We start from the raw sequence: 16,604 nt of genomic DNA on the forward strand, positions 1-16,604 counted from the left end.
GTCACACCTGCTCTAAAAATACTGTCATACACAAAAAGAACTGCTTATTAAAACAAACAAAAAATTCTGAACCACATCCCCATATTTGAATAATCTTTTCCATCCATCCATGAGACCTTCCCTGGTCTTGGATTGTCAGAAACAATGGCACTTCCAAGATATGTCTGTCATACTGTATTTTATGTATTAAAACCACGACAAACAGTGGCCTCTCCCACTGCAGAGAGAAGTAAAATCACACATAAATAAATAGGAATGGCCACAAAAAGTTGCAGAGACAGAGCTTTGCCAACAGGTACTAAGGTCTCAGGGACAATCTGAAAAGTCTGACAAAGGCCGGGCGCGGTGGCTCACACTTGTAATCCTAGCACTCTGGGAGGCCGAGGCGGGCGGATTGCTCAAGGTCAGGAGTTCAAAACTAGCCTGAGCGAGACCCGTCTCTACTATAAAAATAGAAAGAAATTAATTGGCCAACTAATATATATATATATGAAATTAGCCGGGCATGGTGGCGCATGCCTGTAGTCCCAGCAACACGGGAGGCTGAGGCAGAAGGATTGCTTGAGCCCAGGAGATTGAGGTTGCTGTGAGCTAGGCTGACGCCACGGCACTCACTCTAGCCTAGGCAAGAAAGCAAGACTCTGTCTCAAAAAAAAAAAAAAAAAAAAAAGTCTGACAAAGACTCTCTCCTTGACCAGCCTCGTCCCTGGCGCCCTGCCCAACAGCCCACCACCATCACCACCACAACCTTTTGCATGCCCAACCCAGTTTTAGCAAGAATCCTTCTAAATCAGTTTCGAGAGAATACTCCACCCTTGATATCTGATCATCATTCATATCTGATCAAATTCCTAATCCCCTGCCCTTGATATCTGATCACACAGGCAGGCCTTCAGCAAGAATCCTGTTAAGTCAGTTTAGCCAGAATCCCTCTACTCTTCTTCTCAGCAATTTTCCATCCACCGACCCTCTTCATTCTGCCCCTTGGCTATAAATTCCCAGCTGTCTTTCCTGTGTTCTGTGTTGGATGCCATCTCTCTCCCCTATTGTGATGCTCTTGACACCTATCTCAATAACCCTGAATAAAGTCTTCCTTACTGTTTCAACCAGTATCGGAGTAATTTTTTCTTTAACAAGTTCCCAACAACAACAACAACAAAATAATCCAAATCCAAAATCTTTTTCTGGAATGAGAAGAGAGCGCTTCGGTGTTTCTCAGGCCACTTTCGTTGTATTGTCCACAGAGATGCAGGTAAACAACTCCTTGCAACGATCTGCAGATGAAAGATCCTTCCATACACCTTATATGCTTGGGATTTAGCAGGCAACCACCACGAAAATCAGGAAGCTCCTTCTCCGTGTACACTGGCAAGTTCTGGACATAACCCTGCCAGAATAGAACACTCTTCCCCAAAGACTCCTCCTCATCCCCCTACACTCCCTTGCCCGTCTCGTCCTCAGGCTCCTCCACGAAGCGACGGCGGGCAAGCCCCGAGTGCCCATCCAAGCAAGCGCAACCCACCGGCGAACGCAAGCCAGCGCACGGATGCGCGCGCCCACGCCACACCCGGCTGGGAACCGAATCCGGGCCCTCCCTGCCTCAGGCCCGCGGAGGTCGCACGCGGCGCTGGCGGCAGCGGGCGCCCGGCGGAGCGCTCGGCCGCGCCGGCGAGGGGCGCCCCGGGCGCGCGGGCCGGCCGGAAGCCGCGCCGGGAGGAGGGTCCGGAGCTCGCCCGGGCGCCGTCCCCCGGCGCCGCCGAGGCCTGCTGACATCAGCCGCGCTCCTCCCCTCGCCTCCCAACACCCTCAGCTCCCGGCCGGACCCTCCTCCTCCCACCACGTGTCCTCCCCGCTCCCTCCCGAGGGGCCGCGCGCGCTGGAAGCCGGAGCGGCGGAGAGGATGGCGCCGTGACCGCCGGCCGGAGCCCTCGCGTGCCCAGCCCGCGCCCCGGCCGCTCGGCCCGGCGGTGAGTGCGCGCGGGCGGCGGGGCGGGGGCGGCGCGGCCCCTCCCCCGGGCCCCGGGCGGCGGGGACGGGGACGCCGAGGCTGCTCCGCTGCCGCCGCCGCCTTTGTTGCGGGCCCGCCGGGGCAGGCAGGCGGCGCCGGCTCTCGCCGCCCGGCAGGTGCGCCGGGGCCGGGGGCGCCTGGCGGGCGGCGGGGCGGCGGGAGCGCTCCCGGCGCGGGGCCGCGGAGAACGGGAAATGGGACAAGATGGCTGGAGAAACCCGAGCGCGCCCGGGGGCGCGGCGGCGGCGGGCGGGGCGGCGGGTGGGCCGGCGGCGGCCTGGCTGCGGGCACCTTCGCGCGCCGCCCCTCCCGCCTCCTGCCCCGCGGCGGGCGGGCGCGGAGGCCGCGGCCAAGTTCGCGCCCCCGCTGCGGGGGCCTGAAGCCTGCCCTGCCCGCCCCGGCCCCGTCCCTGCCGTGTTCGCCCGTCATCCTTGGAAATACCGAAGAAGCTGACTTTGAACTCCGGAGGCATCTTTCCTTTGAAGCCCCGGAAGATGGGGCCCTCGAGAAGCGCCCCCACTCCACACCTGGGAGTTGCCCACGCCCCTAGGAGGCAGGAGCGTGGCCCTTTGTACTGGCCTGGGAGCCGGCGGATAGAGAAATCGCGGCCCAGAAGCCACGAGTCACTTCCAGGTCGGGCGGGCCCTAGCAGATTTCTGCACCTTTTGGGGTATCCAGGCATACCCCTCGCTGTGTGTCACCGACTCCCGGGTTAGGAAAGTCCCTTAAGGTAGAACGACTGTTTTCTGAACCAGCTGTTGGACAGAACCTTTGAATTTGGACAATCCAGATGCTGAGCCTTCTGGGCCAGCCACTCCTGATGCTTAAGTGCCTTCCAGTACCGACCCAGTGGAGTAGGAAGTCTGCACTCCTCCCTCCCTCTGATGCCTGTTGGGCGGTACTGGCTGTGAGAAAGTACTGCCTTTCAGTGCCTGCTTGAAACCGCTTCTGGGAATGTTTACCCACTGGCCTCAGTTCTTCAGCCTCCACAGGCCAGTCTGGTCTCTCTCCTGTAGATGGCTTTTAAATATTTGAAGGCAGCCAGGTACATCACCTACCCACCCACAGCCCCTCTTATCATAATTAAATATGTCACCTTCTATTCCCTTCTTTCCAGCCAGAACAAAGCTTGGGGCAAAAGAGGTTCGTGTGTGTCTGGGCCTCCCCACCTCGTGGGCTTTGGAGAGGTCATACTGACACCTGTTTTTTCTGAACCGAATCTTGCTTACAGAGATGGCGTCCACAGCCTACCCTCTCAATTTGACCCTGAAAGAAGAGGAAGAGGAAGAGGAGATTCAGAGCCGGGAACTGGAGGATGGCCCCGCAGATATGCAGAAAGTACGAATCTGCTCAGAGGGCGGATGGGTAAGTAAGAAGGCGCGGGGCTGGCGGATCCCTGAGAAGCGGGCCTGGGAGCTCGCCTTGCTTTAAGTCTCCTCCTCAGGCAGACGTGGGAAGTAAAAATAGCCCAGCCCAGCCACGGTGTGTTTGCATTCCTGAGAAAACAGCCCTGTGGCTTTTAAAGGCCAGTGCAAAGAATGGAGGAGGTGGTTATGGGAACAGTCCCTTCAGCCGCCTTGCTTGTTGTCACCATTAGTTTGGAAGTTCTAGAAGCCAGGACCTTGTCTCTCTCCTCCCCACATTTCCCCTACGCCCAGCTTGATGCCAGGTACATTGTAGGCACCAAATAAATGCTTGCTGAGTTACTGCTGCTTGAAGGGAACCGTTTTAGGTAAGACTCAGGTCACTGAGCTGACATGAACAGAGTTAGGCCAGTCGGTTCTGCACGAGTACCTCTTAATCGTAGTTCACACAGGCCGGCTGCAAGTCCTCCGGACCCGGATTGAAATGATAGGAAATGGTAGGCAGCAGGGAATACAGAGATTTAGCATATTCAGACAGAATAGTGGGATAGAGGTAAACTTACACAAATGTAAATGCAACAGATATTTATAGTTATATATACTCATTCACAGTAGTTACTGGACTTCACGGTGATTAGGCGTAAATAATAAACATTTTAAGCAACAAATTGGCATTGTTTTCTCTGCCTAGTTTTCAATTATGTATAAACATTATCAGTATACGTAATATCCAGGGAGAACCCTATCCGTAGAACCATGGTGCTTCTAAATTGTTCAGTCCATACCCCCTCCCACATTAGGGAACTGGGGTGCAGAAAGTTTATCTGCTTCACCCCAAGGATACACATGTGCACTGACATTTATTCTTAAGAACAGGTTCCCTGAGCTGTACCCTTAAAAGTAATGCCTTTTGCTTGCTGTATGTATGTTATACCTCAATTTAAGAAAAAATAAAATGCAATGCAGCCCAGGCTCTGGGTTTGCCAGTCTAGCTGTGGAGGCCATGCTGCATTGGTGTAATCGGTGTTCTTTGCCTATCTCATCCTCCTTCCCACTTCTGATGTGGGCAGGAGACAGGACCACCTAGCCTGGAGCAAGTCCTCAGGGCAGTAGAAACCCTGGGCTTTGAGGCTAAATTGGCCAACCCAGAACATGTAGATGGAGAACCTTGGAAAATGGATGCAGTAAAAGTGAATACGTTGGGACAAGGAGAAAGGAGCAAGGTGGAGACCGTCCTTGGGCTGGGCAAGAAGGAAGTAACTGGAGGAGCTAGAGGGGCCAGGCAGCTTCCTGGGGCTAGGGATTTGGCTTTTGTGGCCTCCAGGCATCTGCCATCCATCTCCGAGGTTACAGAGCGCAGTGCTAGTTGTAAAGACAGGATCCTATCCTTGTGGAGTTCCTAGTCTTGTGAGCGAGACAGAGAAGGAAACAACAGTGAGTACAGTGTACAGAGGCAGTGGTGGAGGTCAGCCAAGGTGGGGAGGCCTGATCCAGGCTGGAAGACTCAAGGGGCTTCATGGGCAAGGCCTAGTCTTGAGCAGTGAGCAGTTTTGCCCTCCTCCCCCCGCCCCTGGACATTCGACAATATCTAAAGACACTCATGACTTTGGTAGGGGTTGGGGAGTGGCAGATCCTACTGGCATCTAGTGGATAGAAGCCAAGGATGCTGTTAAACATTTACAATGCCCAGGATCCACACCCCCTCCCCCCAAAGAATTATCTGGCCCAAAATGTCAGTTGTGCTGAGGTTGAGAAACCCTGCTCTAGAGCATTAAATTAGGGAAAGAAAAGAATTGAGTCTGTTTTTAAATATGCGTTTTGGTTGTAGAGAATTACGTTAGGGTGATCAATAAAAGCTTTCCAAGCATAAGAACTGTGCTATATATTAGGATAAAATACTGTAGAATTGGAGAAATACAATTTCAAGTAGAAAAGAGGAAAAAAAAATGTACTTTGAACTGAGTCTTAGTCATGAGTGGAGGCAGCCGAGGGAGGGAGGGAGGGGTGTGCACTCCAGGCCAGAGGACAGCAGGAGCGAGCAGAGGCTGGGGAGCAGCAACTGCAGCTGGAACCTAAAGTGCACAGCAGGGAGTGGAAGGGGAAAAGGAGGCCAGGCCCTCCAAGAGGGCAGTGGTGTGCTTGTGCTTGGCCACGGAGTGTGAGCTCTCTCCTTAGCTGTGAGGAGTCAGTCCTCAGCCCATCTTTCTAAGGGGCACCTCAGGCTGTCTAAGCCACCAGGCTAAGGTTAAGTGGCCTGCTGAGAAAGCACAGGCTTTGGAGTCAGACTTTCTAGCTCTGTGACCTTGGGCAGGTCTCTTAACCACTCTGTTTCCTTACCCATAGAAGTAGGGTAGTCCTTGGCTTATTTAAAGGATTCAGTGAGCTAATATATTCCTGTAAGAGGGAGTACCCCATACAGTGCCTGGCTCATAGCAGGCCCCCCATCCGTGCATCCGTACAAACTCATTCCCCTGCGGTCCCTGCCACCTGTGCTGGGTGGCTGTGAGGCTTCAGTGCGCCTGTGCAAGGTGTAAGCGCTTCCCGGCAGTTGCCCTTCCAGATAAGCGCAGGCGGAGCAAGGCAGTGCATGCAAGCGAAAGGAGGAACACCTATCCAGCGAGCCCTTGATCTTCTGAGGGAAGGGAGGAGGGCCCCTACCTGCAAGGCCAAGAAAGGGTGTCTGGAGGTTGTACACAGACTGCCCGACTTGTCAGTTTTGCTCAGGGCTGGCCCTGTTTACCTTCTGCTGTGTTCGGCCAGATAAAAGGCCTCTGTGGAGCCCGGGGAGGCCCGCACAGCGGGGCCTGGCCCAAGGCTTGCTCAGTTCTCACGGGGGGCTGCTGAGAGGAGAATTTCTAAGCCACGGCACCATGCCTGCGGAGCATAATGTGAGCTTGTTTGAAGATGCTCCGTGGCTCCGTCATGAATAGGAGGAGGTGAGTCCTGCACCAGCCTCTGGCCTTCTCACAACTTCGAGGCTCCTCATACCTAAGGTTTTCACCAGGCCTAGAATGTGTTAGCCCTAGGAGTATTGGTAGCCCCTCTGGAATGGCGCGCACAGCCAGCCCTGTGTCCCGTTTTATCAGCAAAGGGAAAGGGACTATAAATAGGTATGGCCTAGATCTGGAACTTTCTAGGGAGAAAAAAGGCCAAAGGGAGAGTTGTTTAAAAACCTGGGAAGTGGGAAGGGAGTGGGGTGGGAAATTCCTGGGCTGACTGGCTTTCCAGGTTGTGGAAGTCTGCAGAAAGCCTGGAAACCAAGCTGTTTTTACCTCCTAGTATTTCACACTTAGCGATTTTCGTCCATTCTTACTCCAGAGGGTAGGCTCAGCTTTATGACAGTTAAAATTTCATGGTTCTTTGAAACCGTTCCAAGCGGAACAAAAGAAGGGAAATCCAGAGATGATTTGCCTAGGCCGTTTATTCAGAAACACATTTTTAAGTGCTTGCTAGCCACCGCAAGTCTCCCAGGCTCAGGGAAACAAACAGGGATAAGCACAGGTTCTGTCCTCACCAAGTTCATATTCCAGTGCAGGGAGCAGACAAGCCTAAAGCATCCCACAGTGTGACAACTGCCACCATAGTGTTGAGCCTAGGGCCTCACGGGGACATGTGGGTGTGCTCACCGCATGGGACAGAGTGGGCTCCCTGGGGGCAGGATGTCTGGGCTGTCTTGGAAGATGGGTGGGTGTTAGCCAGGCCAGGAACGCGCAGGCCCTGAGGCCCAGGGAGAATGTGGGCCCAGGGTAGAGGTGTTGGGCGATGTTTTGTTCAGGAACTGCAAGCAGCTGAGTACAGGTGGAGCACGCAGGTGCGGGAGAGTTGGAGGTTAGTCGTCAGGGAGGCAGCTCTGTTCTCTGGGTAGCCAGAGCCTTGGCGTCAGACAGTGCTGGATCTAAATCGCAACCCTGCCGTTTTCTGGCTGCTGTGTGACATTAGCATGGAAACGAGTCCTCTCTGAGCCCGTTTCCTCCTTGATTAAATGGGGGCATCTCTGCTCCCCAACCAGGTTGTTGGGGGAAATGAATGAAGCAGTTACAAGGCCTTTCCTACCCGTAAAATAAGCCCTAGCAGGATTTCTAAGCATTTGCACAATGTAAGCCCTTGCCCCCCTGAAAATAAGACCTAGTGATGGGCGTGGCTACGCAGCATATCTGCACAACCCATGCATTTCGTGGCGGACCGGTAAAGCAGCCCTTCTCATCTGCCCCATGAGAGCTCTGTTGCTGGACATGAGAGATTGGGGCCAATGGTTCTAAAGGAAATAGAGTCGCAAGAAATTCAGGATGGAATTCCGGGTTTGCAGAGTTATGATGATGTTCCAGAAGAAGATGACTTAACTATGTTTGAATAAATGTAGATTGTTGTACCATACTTAAACAAAATAACACATCCCCTGAAAATAAACCCTGGGGTGTCTTCTGGAGGAAAAATAAATATAAGACCCTGTCTTATTTTCGGGGAAACACGGTAGTAAGTGCGCATAGGGGCTGTGGGGGTGGGAGGGAATAAGTGGGTGAGGGAGGAACGGCCAGTGTAGCCCAGTGACCGATGGCCTGGCGCCTGGACAGGCTTCAGGCTGTGCAGACACCAATTTTCTAAGCTGAGGAAAAGCAATATCATTATCACCCAGGCCCAAGATACAGCTGTGGGGATGGCTTTGAAGGCAAGTATACAATGTATCCAGAAGGAAGCTGCCCAGAGATTTCTTGCCACTAACTATGGTCAGCTTTGGAGTAGGATTTTTAATGACTGAAAGAAAAAAACATAGTAAAAAGAAAACCAAGTCATTTAAAAAGCAGGGGAGACTAGTGTGGGTGGCTTAGCTGCCTTTAGCTACTGAGGAGCCGCCTCCTGCTTGGGAAGAAGGGGTGGGGGGTGGAGTCTTCGCGCTGGGGGCTTTCTGCCTACCTGGTCTGAGATCAAAGCAAACTAGTTTGCTCTGGCATCTCATTACATAAATTACGCTCTAATTAGCCCTTCTCTCCTCTTCACGCTCTTGTGGATTGGAAAGGCCAAGTAGGGCCCCTTCTCTGGCTGGTTCCTCTCTGGGTGGGTTTGGATCCCAAGTCACTCGGGTTAATGCCCTTGGAAATGGAGAGCAGTAATCCTATTCGAATTTACAAGCCAACCCGCCCCACCCTGGGCAGAGGGTCTGACTGGAAGGTATGGGTGTGGGTTGGATGGAGGTGTTGGTGGGGACACTTTCTCTGCGTGTGGGTGGCTTCTGTTTCTGGGGTCAGGGGTGAGCTGTGAGCAGCTGTCACTGCAGTGAGCGAGGAGACTGTGTCCAGCGTCCCCCAACCGGGTGATCCGGCAGTAGGGAGTTTCCTTCTGGAAGTGCTGCTCTCCTTATCTCTGAACTGAGGGTGGCAGCTGCCGTGGTGCTGGGGAAGAACCCAGCAGGGCACGGGAGGACCAAGTTCTTGCCCTTGTTTGCCTCCAGCAGCCGTGTGAATGTGCACAGGCTGTCCCCTGGGCCCCTTACCTGACCTGTGAGAGGAAGGGCTGCCCCAGGTTGCCCGTAAGATGCTGTCTGGGCTGAGAGCCTGTGTCTGCACACACCTGTTCGTCATTGAGAAAGGCCTGTTCACTATTCCAGGTACCAGCCCTATTTGATGAGGTGGCCATATATTTTTCTGATGAAGAGTGGGAAGTTTTGACGGAGCAACAAAAGGCCCTCTATCGGGAAGTCATGAGGATGAATTATGAAACTGTCCTGTCCCTGGGTAAAGCTTTGTTTTCTTTTGTCTCCTGGAAGTTCTGAGCCCAGAGAATTGTTGCCATGTCTCTCTTCTCTGGTGTATCCAGTGTCCCTTTCTCCTGAACTTGGACTCTTGTCTCCTCAATGTCTGAGCCGTTCAATTTTCTGGTTTTGATTTGGGCACTATATAAATAATGTGTCCTTTGACTCAGCAACTTGTCACTTCTCAGATGCACTCATTCAGCCTAAGCATTGGCATTTAAAACAAACAAAACATAACCTTAGAAACGTCACCCTGGGTCTGGGCCTGTGTTCCTTAGGAGGGAAGGCAGGCCTCATTAGTTACTGTCAGCTTTGGAAGCTTGGGGACATACCCCCAAAGAGTGTTTGCTGCCCCATTTCCCCAGGACTGGTACCATCCATCTTATCAGAATGTGGCTATTTGGAGGGCTTTTCCAGTTTCCTCATACGGGTACCGAAACGTTCATTGGATTAGTGGCTGCATCCACCCACTTCACTGCTAAATGCAGTTCTGATTTTGTTGTTGCTGGTACCATCCCTTTAAGTATCCCTGAGCCTTTTCCCCTTGTCTTTCACAAGGGAAGGGAGGGTGTTTCTGAAGTGCTGTACAGCACTCCTCTTGGTAGTGCTCCAGGGCAGTAACGCACAGCTGCTACCTGTTTTATTTCCTGCAAACAGAATTCCCGTTCCCTAAGCCAGACATGATCACTCGGTTGGAAGGGGAGGAGGAGTCTCAGAATTCTGACGAGTGGCAGCTTCAAGGAGGAGGAACCTTTGCAGGTACTGTGGACAAACCGATTAATTCAGCATCCGTCCAAATGGGAGCATTATGAAGCTGGGTTTTCAGTTTCTATGTGTAAATACATTCTGTGGGGTATTTAAGAGTGAGGTAGAAAGATGAGCTTTGGAGTTGAAAAGTCCCCCTCTTCCCAGCATTAAGTGTGTGACCTTAGACAACTTCTTTCACCTCTGAGCTTCCGTCTCCTCCTCTGTCAGCTCTGGGTAATGAGACTTGACGTGCAACCTCGCATGTGGATGAAGTGAAATGAGGCTTGCGCAGCATTTGGCCCAGCGCGCATCCTGGGTGAACTGGGCCATCTCAGCGCAGCACACGCCTCTGCACGCCTCCTGAGGTAGCTGGCTTTCTGTCCATTTCACACTGGATGGAAAAATCAATAGCAGCGGTAGTACACATTGGAGCAAATATGTCTAAGGAGCACTTACTCCTTCATCGAGAAAAATGGTTAGCAAGGTAGCAGTCAAGTAAATATAGCATAGCTTCCAGACAGCCAGAATAGCTTTATTTTTCTTTTCTCTAGAGGTAAGAGTTTAAAATGCCATATTTCACTGACTCTAAGATATGTTTTCCCCCACTACGTCACCATCTTTGAAACTGGAATGCCTCTTAAAGTCAGTGGCTTGTCATAGCTTCATTAGTGGCATTTTTTTTTTCCTTCCTTAATGGCACATAATGGCGCATTCTACAGCTGATGGCATTTCGGTTTTGGTGAAATTTCATCATATCCAACTTCTGTGGCCACCTTCTAAATATACATATACAATGTACAATGAAACCCAGTTCTTTGGTGTGCAAGAGCTAATCTTCTGCCTTATAAGCTTAACTTTGCTGAGTGTGGTTTTTCCTATATGTTTTCTTGGTTCAGGAGATGTGATTCAGCCCGTGACGACACCCGGATCTCTGTAATATTAGGTGGCAGAATGGGTTACATTTGGCCTCTCATTCACATAAAAATTATTTTGACCTAAACGTGGCCCCTAAATTATTTAGTGCCTGTGTTCAATTCCCAGCTCTGCCTCCTCCTGTGTGGCTACCTTGATGCACTGTGTAACCTCTGTACCATCCCTTTCGTCATCTGCAAAGAAGGAACAGTGATAACGGCTATTGAGAGGATTAGATGTGGGTAATCCAGTTATTTGGCCTATGGATAAGGACTTGGGCAGTGGTTACCTGTTATTAAAGTTACTACTTTTGGTGAAACTCAGATTAAGGTATTCTTTGCTTTTCAACCCAAAAAGCTAGGGTATAAACCATTTTACTTACTGCCATTATTTTTGCCCCTCCCTGCTTGTCTCCCAGAAAACGAAGAGTCGGACGTAAAGCCCCCAGGTTGGGCAAGCCCGGTGAACGCCGCCGCCCACTTCCCTCAGCCTCAGCACCTCGACAGCTTTGGCCTCCGCCTGCCTCGGGACATCACGGAGCTGCCCGAGTGGGGTGAGGGCTACCCTTTCTACATGACCATGGGCTTCCCGGGGTATGACCTCTCTGCCGACGACATAGCTGGGAAGTTTCAGTTCAGCCGGGGCATGCGCCGCAGTTACGACGCGGGCTTCAAGTTGATGGTGGTGGAATATGCCGAGAGCACCAACAACTGCCAGGCTGCCAAGCAGTTCGGGGTGTTGGAAAAAAACGTTCGAGACTGGCGCAAAGTGAAGCCGCAGCTCCAGAACGCCCACGCCATGCGGCGGGCATTCCGAGGCCCCAAGAACGGGAGGTTTGCCCTGGTGGACCAGCGTGTGGCCGAGTATGTCAGGTACATGCAGGCCAAAGGGGACCCCATCACCAGGGAGGCCATGCAGCTGAAAGCCCTTGAAATCGCCCAGGAGATGAACATTCCAGAGAAAGGGTTCAAGGCGAGCCTGGGCTGGTGCCGAAGAATGATGAGAAGGTACGACCTGTCTCTGAGGCACAAAGTGCCCGTGCCCCAGCACCTGCCCGAGGACCTGACCGAGAAACTCGTCTCGTACCAGCGGAGCGTGCTGGCTCTGCGCCGGGCGCATGACTATGAGGTGGCTCAGATGGGGAACGCGGACGAGACGCCCATCTGTCTGGAGGTGCCGTCGAGGGTGACTGTCGACAACCAGGGCGAAAAGCCCGTCTTGGTCAAGACGCCGGGCAGGGAAAAACTGAAGATCACGGCCATGCTTGGCGTCTTGGCCGACGGGAGGAAACTGCCTCCGTACATTATTCTGAGGGGAACGTACATCCCCCCTGGGAAGTTCCCCAGCGGGATGGAGATCCGTTGCCACCGGTACGGGTGGATGACCGAGGACCTGATGCAGGACTGGCTGGAGGTGGTGTGGAGGCGGAGGCCGGGAGCGGCGCCCAAGCAGCGAGGGATGCTCATCCTGAACGGCTTCCGGGGCCACGCCACCGACTCTGTGAAGAACTCCATGGAAAGCATGAACACCGACATGGTGATCATCCCGGGCGGCCTGACCTCGCAGCTGCAGGTGCTGGACGTGGTGGTCTACAAGCCGCTGAATGACAGCGTGCGGGCTCAGTACTCCAACTGGCTTCTGGCCGGGAACCTGGCGCTGAGCCCGACCGGGAACGCCAAGAAGCCGCCCCTGGGCCTCTTTCTGGAGTGGGTCATGGTCGCGTGGAACAACATCCCAAGCGAATCCATCGTCCAGGGGTTCAAAAAGTGCCACATCTCCAGCAACCTGGAGGAGGAGGACGACGTCCTGTGGGAAATCGAAAGCGAGTTGCCGGGAGGAGGAGAGCCACCGAAAGAATGTGACGGTGAAAGCGTGACCGAGGGCAACTGAAGGGAGAGTGGCAGGTAATGGTCAGGAGTGATGCTCGGCGCCTGGCCGGCTGACACGTCTGTGTCCCACAAACGCATTCTTATTTCCGTTACTTTTCTGTTTTCAAGTTTTTTTGTTTTGGGGGGTGTTTTTGTTTTCAGACAGTCTCACTCTGTCACCCAGGCTAGAGTGAGTGCCGTGGCGTCAGCCTAGCTCACAGCAACCTCAAACTCCTGGGCTCAAGTAATCCTGCTGCCTCAGCCTCCCGAGGAGCTGGGATTATAGGCATGTGCCACCATGCCTGGCTCATTTTTTCTATTTCTAGTAGAGGCGGGGTCTCGGTCTTGCTCAGGCTGGTCTCAAACTCCTGACCTCAAGCGATCCTCCCGCCTCAGCCTCTCAGAGTTGCTTGGATTACAGGCGTGAGCCACCATGCCCGGCCCTGTTTTCAAGTTCTTTTAGAGCCTACAGAGCAGTAGTGTAGATAACAGGCCATCAGAATTTTCTCCTCTGTATGAAACTTTTATTGCTTAACTCACTTCGTATGTATTTTGCTCTGTAGCCTAGACCCAGAAGCACTTGTATAATACATAAAATGAACAAAGAGTGAGCTTCTAGAACATTTAATCTGAGAGCTGTAAGGTCGAAAGAAATGATTTGGGCCTGAAGGAGCATCATCTGACACTGCTCAGTTTGTACACAGTTTTGTCTGAGAAGCCAACTTTTTTCTTTCCCTTATAAATCATGCTGAACATGTAGGACAATGCGTGTGCCTGGTACACTTGCAACAGTTGTACTTCCTCTCACTGGCCTGCAGGACCATGACCTAGGGAGAGCACTGTGCCTCCATACCGTGTCCTCAGGTCACAGTCCTTGGGTGGTCTGTAGTATGCCCACATGGAAATAAAAATAATAGCTTCTGCCTGCTTTTTCCCTGGGGAGTTCAAGGGTTTTTAAGACATCATCTTAGTCTCATAATGACCTTCACATGGAGTGTGCAATTACAGTAATTTCCTGTAGTCAGCAGATGTCTGAAGGAAGATATTTTTTAATTGAATCATTTTGTACCAAAAAAATAAAAATAAAACAGGTTGCATATCTAGAACTCTGGTGAGGAAAGTTTGAAGGCTGAGGATGACAGGCTTGGAAATCTCAAGAGTTGAGTACAGGTGAGGAGCAGCTTTAAAAGGATATAAGGAACAGGGGCCTAACGGGGACAACACTGGTGAAATGAGCCAAGACCCCCGCCCATCCCCCCACTCCTTGAGAGGAGGAATGACCATGTGCAGTATGGGAAACACAGAAGGAACAGCTCATTTACCTTCTTCTCATTCCCCTGCCAAGTAGAAGGAAGAAGCTATCTCTTTTACAAAGGACCTGAAGCCATCTCAACGCATTCTTTCTTTTAAAGTATAATTGGGGCTGGGCGCGGTGGCTCACGCCTGTAATCCTAGCTCTTGGGAGGCCGAGGCGGGCGGATTGCTCAAGGTCAGGAGTTCAAAACCAGCCTGAGCAAGAGCGAGACCCCGGCTCTACTATAAATAGAAAGAAATTAATTGGCCAACTGATATATATATAAAAAATTAGCCGGGCATGGTGGCGCATGCCTGTAGTCCCAGCTACTTGGGAGGCTGAGGCAGGAGGATTGCTTGAGCCCAGGAGTTGAGGTTGCTGTGAGCTAGGCTGACGCCACAGCACTCACTCTAGCCTGGACAACAAAGTGAGACTGTCTCAAAAAAAAAAAAAAAGTATAATTGGGTGTTTCCACCCTCCTTGCTCTCCAAATGAAATGCTAAGGAAATCTCTCAGCCCACTTGATGCTGTGTCAGCACATCTGTGTTTCAATGAGTGGCTTATGTCTCCTTCCTTGCCCCCAGATCAATTTGTACTTGTATCACTGAACCCCATGTAATTCTGAGATCTGGAATTACAGTAGAGCAAGGAGAAGTTCTTATTATTACATTCAATATCACCAAAATTGCTTTTTTCCCCTTATGTCCCCCACTTATTGAAAAACCCCATGAATTCAGGCTCCCTTTTCTGCTGACCTTTATACTGCCTCCATTGGTTACCAAGCTTGACTTACAGTGGGTTTTTATCCTTTCCTCACTTACCTTTTGCTTTTCCATCCCTGTTAGGTTGTATTTTTGTGCATTTTTTATTTTCTAATTTTACTACCTCAGGGACTTGATTCAAACCTGGCAGATGAGGAAAGAGGGAAAAGCTATGCTAAGCTGCAGCTATCGTGGCATTTACTTCTGTTATGAGTCTTGAGCTTTTGCTGTTCTAGACTGCTACAGTTCTCTGCACATGCTGACTGAGGAAGTGATGAAGTAGACAGGGATTTGTGGTGAACCAAGAGATTTAGGAGGTGTGTGGGCAAGAAGCTGCCTCTTGTCATCTATTAGGAAATCTGACTAACAGAATTACTATGTTTGTGAAAAGTTAAAAAAGATATCCAAAATTCCAAGGGTTAATTCACACTTAGGTTCTCTCTGTTTTCCAGCAAATGGAACTGTGATTGAAACAGTTGGGGAGAATTCTTCAGAAGATTATTCCTGAAAGTATGGATGCACAGTGAACAGCAGGAAAAGGCCGTGGGGCCTGACCACACCCTAAGGTGTCAGAAAAGTCTAGGACCCTTAATTGCATCAGAGACATAATTAGAAAAGAAACTGTTTCTGCTCCATGTCTTGTTTTGGAGATTACTCTATCTGTCCATCAAAAGAAACCTGTAAATATGAAACGAACAAAGGTATTTCCTGGAGAAGAGACCATTTGTTCAACACCAACAAGAGACTCAACATATGGGCACAGCTCCAGTGGTGTCCTTTCTATGGATAAAACCTCGAGTAAATGTTTTATTCTGCCTTTGAAAATGCTTCCAAAAGTAGACCCACACAGGTCAAGACTACAGAGAAGGCTTTGTAGAAATGTGTCACTTATGTATACCTGCTACTCACACATTTCCTCTTTTGGAAAAATGAGATACTAGTGATAACAAAGTTAAGACAGACATACTGGCCTGGTGCCAGCAGATGGCTTTTCTATAGACAAACTAGGTTAGCGTGGAAGGTATAGGTTAAAATAAAATATGCTGTTTTATTTATCTTCCCAGTCTGGTTGGCAGCTAGACTTTTTCAGGGTCTCATTTAATGGCCCTATTTTTTTCATTATTATATTTAATGACAGGGCAGGAATTAGTACACAAGGTCTTCTGTTTCTCAGGCTGCCTACAGAAAAAGTCACTATAAATTATCTGCTGTCTACATGGTACAAGGCCCATTGACTCATCTGATACATGTTTTGTTAATTTCTTTAATATTTTTTTATCACAGGGGTAGTGGGATGGCTTGGGCCTTTAACCACAGCTGTTTTAAGACTTCTAATCTCCTTCTAGGTCGACGAATTTTTACATGATAGTAATTTGCATTCCCACATAAGTTGAGTATTACAAAAACATTCCTGGAAAGCTATCTGTGCTACAAAAAATATGCCAGAACTTCACAGAAAAAGCCATTGCTAGAAATGGCTTTCCAATGTCAAATCTGGATAACAAGCTGCCATAACCACTTTTCCTTCCTGTATACTCAGCTCACCTGTATGTTATAAACTTTTTGGCATCTTGAAACATCAGTTTCTACTCAGGTACTCATTTTCTTGTTAGTAATTCATCTTTCTGATCTTTTTAAACTACTTTTCCCCCAAAGGGGGGAAAGTTTCACTTAATTTCTAGTCTCTGAATAACTTTCAGGATTTGACTTGTTTCCTCAGTTGCTTCCACCTATACTGTATTCCTGATCATTTCAAATGTCATCTAAACCCAGCTACTCCATACCAGAAGTCTCCATTCCCTGCAAGTCTACCTAATTTTTCATTTACTGTCCTAGTTACTGGCCCTTTCTTCATGTCTTATTTCACTTGCTTTGGGAGCTTAAAAGATTTTACAAGACTTAAT

At 50.5% G+C, this 16,604-nt stretch overlaps 1 protein-coding gene across 3 annotated transcripts; it reads left to right on the forward strand.

Moving 5' to 3' along the window:
* Positions 1-1,826: 1,826 nt before the first annotated feature.
* POGK (pogo transposable element derived with KRAB domain) lies at positions 1,827-15,929 on the forward strand. Of its 3 annotated transcripts, none has more exons than XM_020285438.2 (6): positions 1,827-1,967; positions 3,240-3,373; positions 8,975-9,101; positions 9,776-9,877; positions 11,196-12,681; positions 15,153-15,929. In XM_020285438.2, the coding sequence occupies exons 2-5, from the start codon at positions 3,242-3,244 to the stop codon at positions 12,665-12,667; spliced, it is 1,833 nt and encodes a 610-aa protein (XP_020141027.1). In that variant the 5' UTR covers positions 1,827-1,967; positions 3,240-3,241; the 3' UTR covers positions 12,668-12,681; positions 15,153-15,929. The 3 variants fall into 3 exon arrangements, with proteins under 3 accessions (XP_020141027.1, XP_012600756.2, XP_012600758.2); XM_012745302.3 differs by lacking the exon at positions 1,827-1,967 and adding an exon at positions 2,340-2,641; XM_012745304.3 differs by lacking the exons at positions 1,827-1,967; positions 8,975-9,101 and having other exon boundaries at positions 3,292-3,373.
* Positions 15,930-16,604: the final 675 nt, after the last annotated feature.

The sequence above is a fragment of the Microcebus murinus genome, chromosome 2 (assembly GCF_040939455.1).
Source record: "Microcebus murinus isolate Inina chromosome 2, M.murinus_Inina_mat1.0, whole genome shotgun sequence".
Taxonomy (NCBI): domain Eukaryota; kingdom Metazoa; phylum Chordata; class Mammalia; order Primates; family Cheirogaleidae; genus Microcebus; species Microcebus murinus.

Coding starts and splice junctions, on each gene's coding strand:
- POGK (XM_012745302.3), top strand. CDS start 2,503: ATGGGGCCCTCGAGAAGCGCCCCCACTCCACACCTGGGAGTTGCCCAC. Junction 9,102..9,775: donor TGAAACTGTCCTGTCCCTGG/GTAAAGCTTTGT, acceptor TCCTGCAAACAG/AATTCCCGTTCCCTAAGCCA. Junction 9,878..11,195: donor AGGAGGAGGAACCTTTGCAG/GTACTGTGGACA, acceptor CTTGTCTCCCAG/AAAACGAAGAGTCGGACGTA.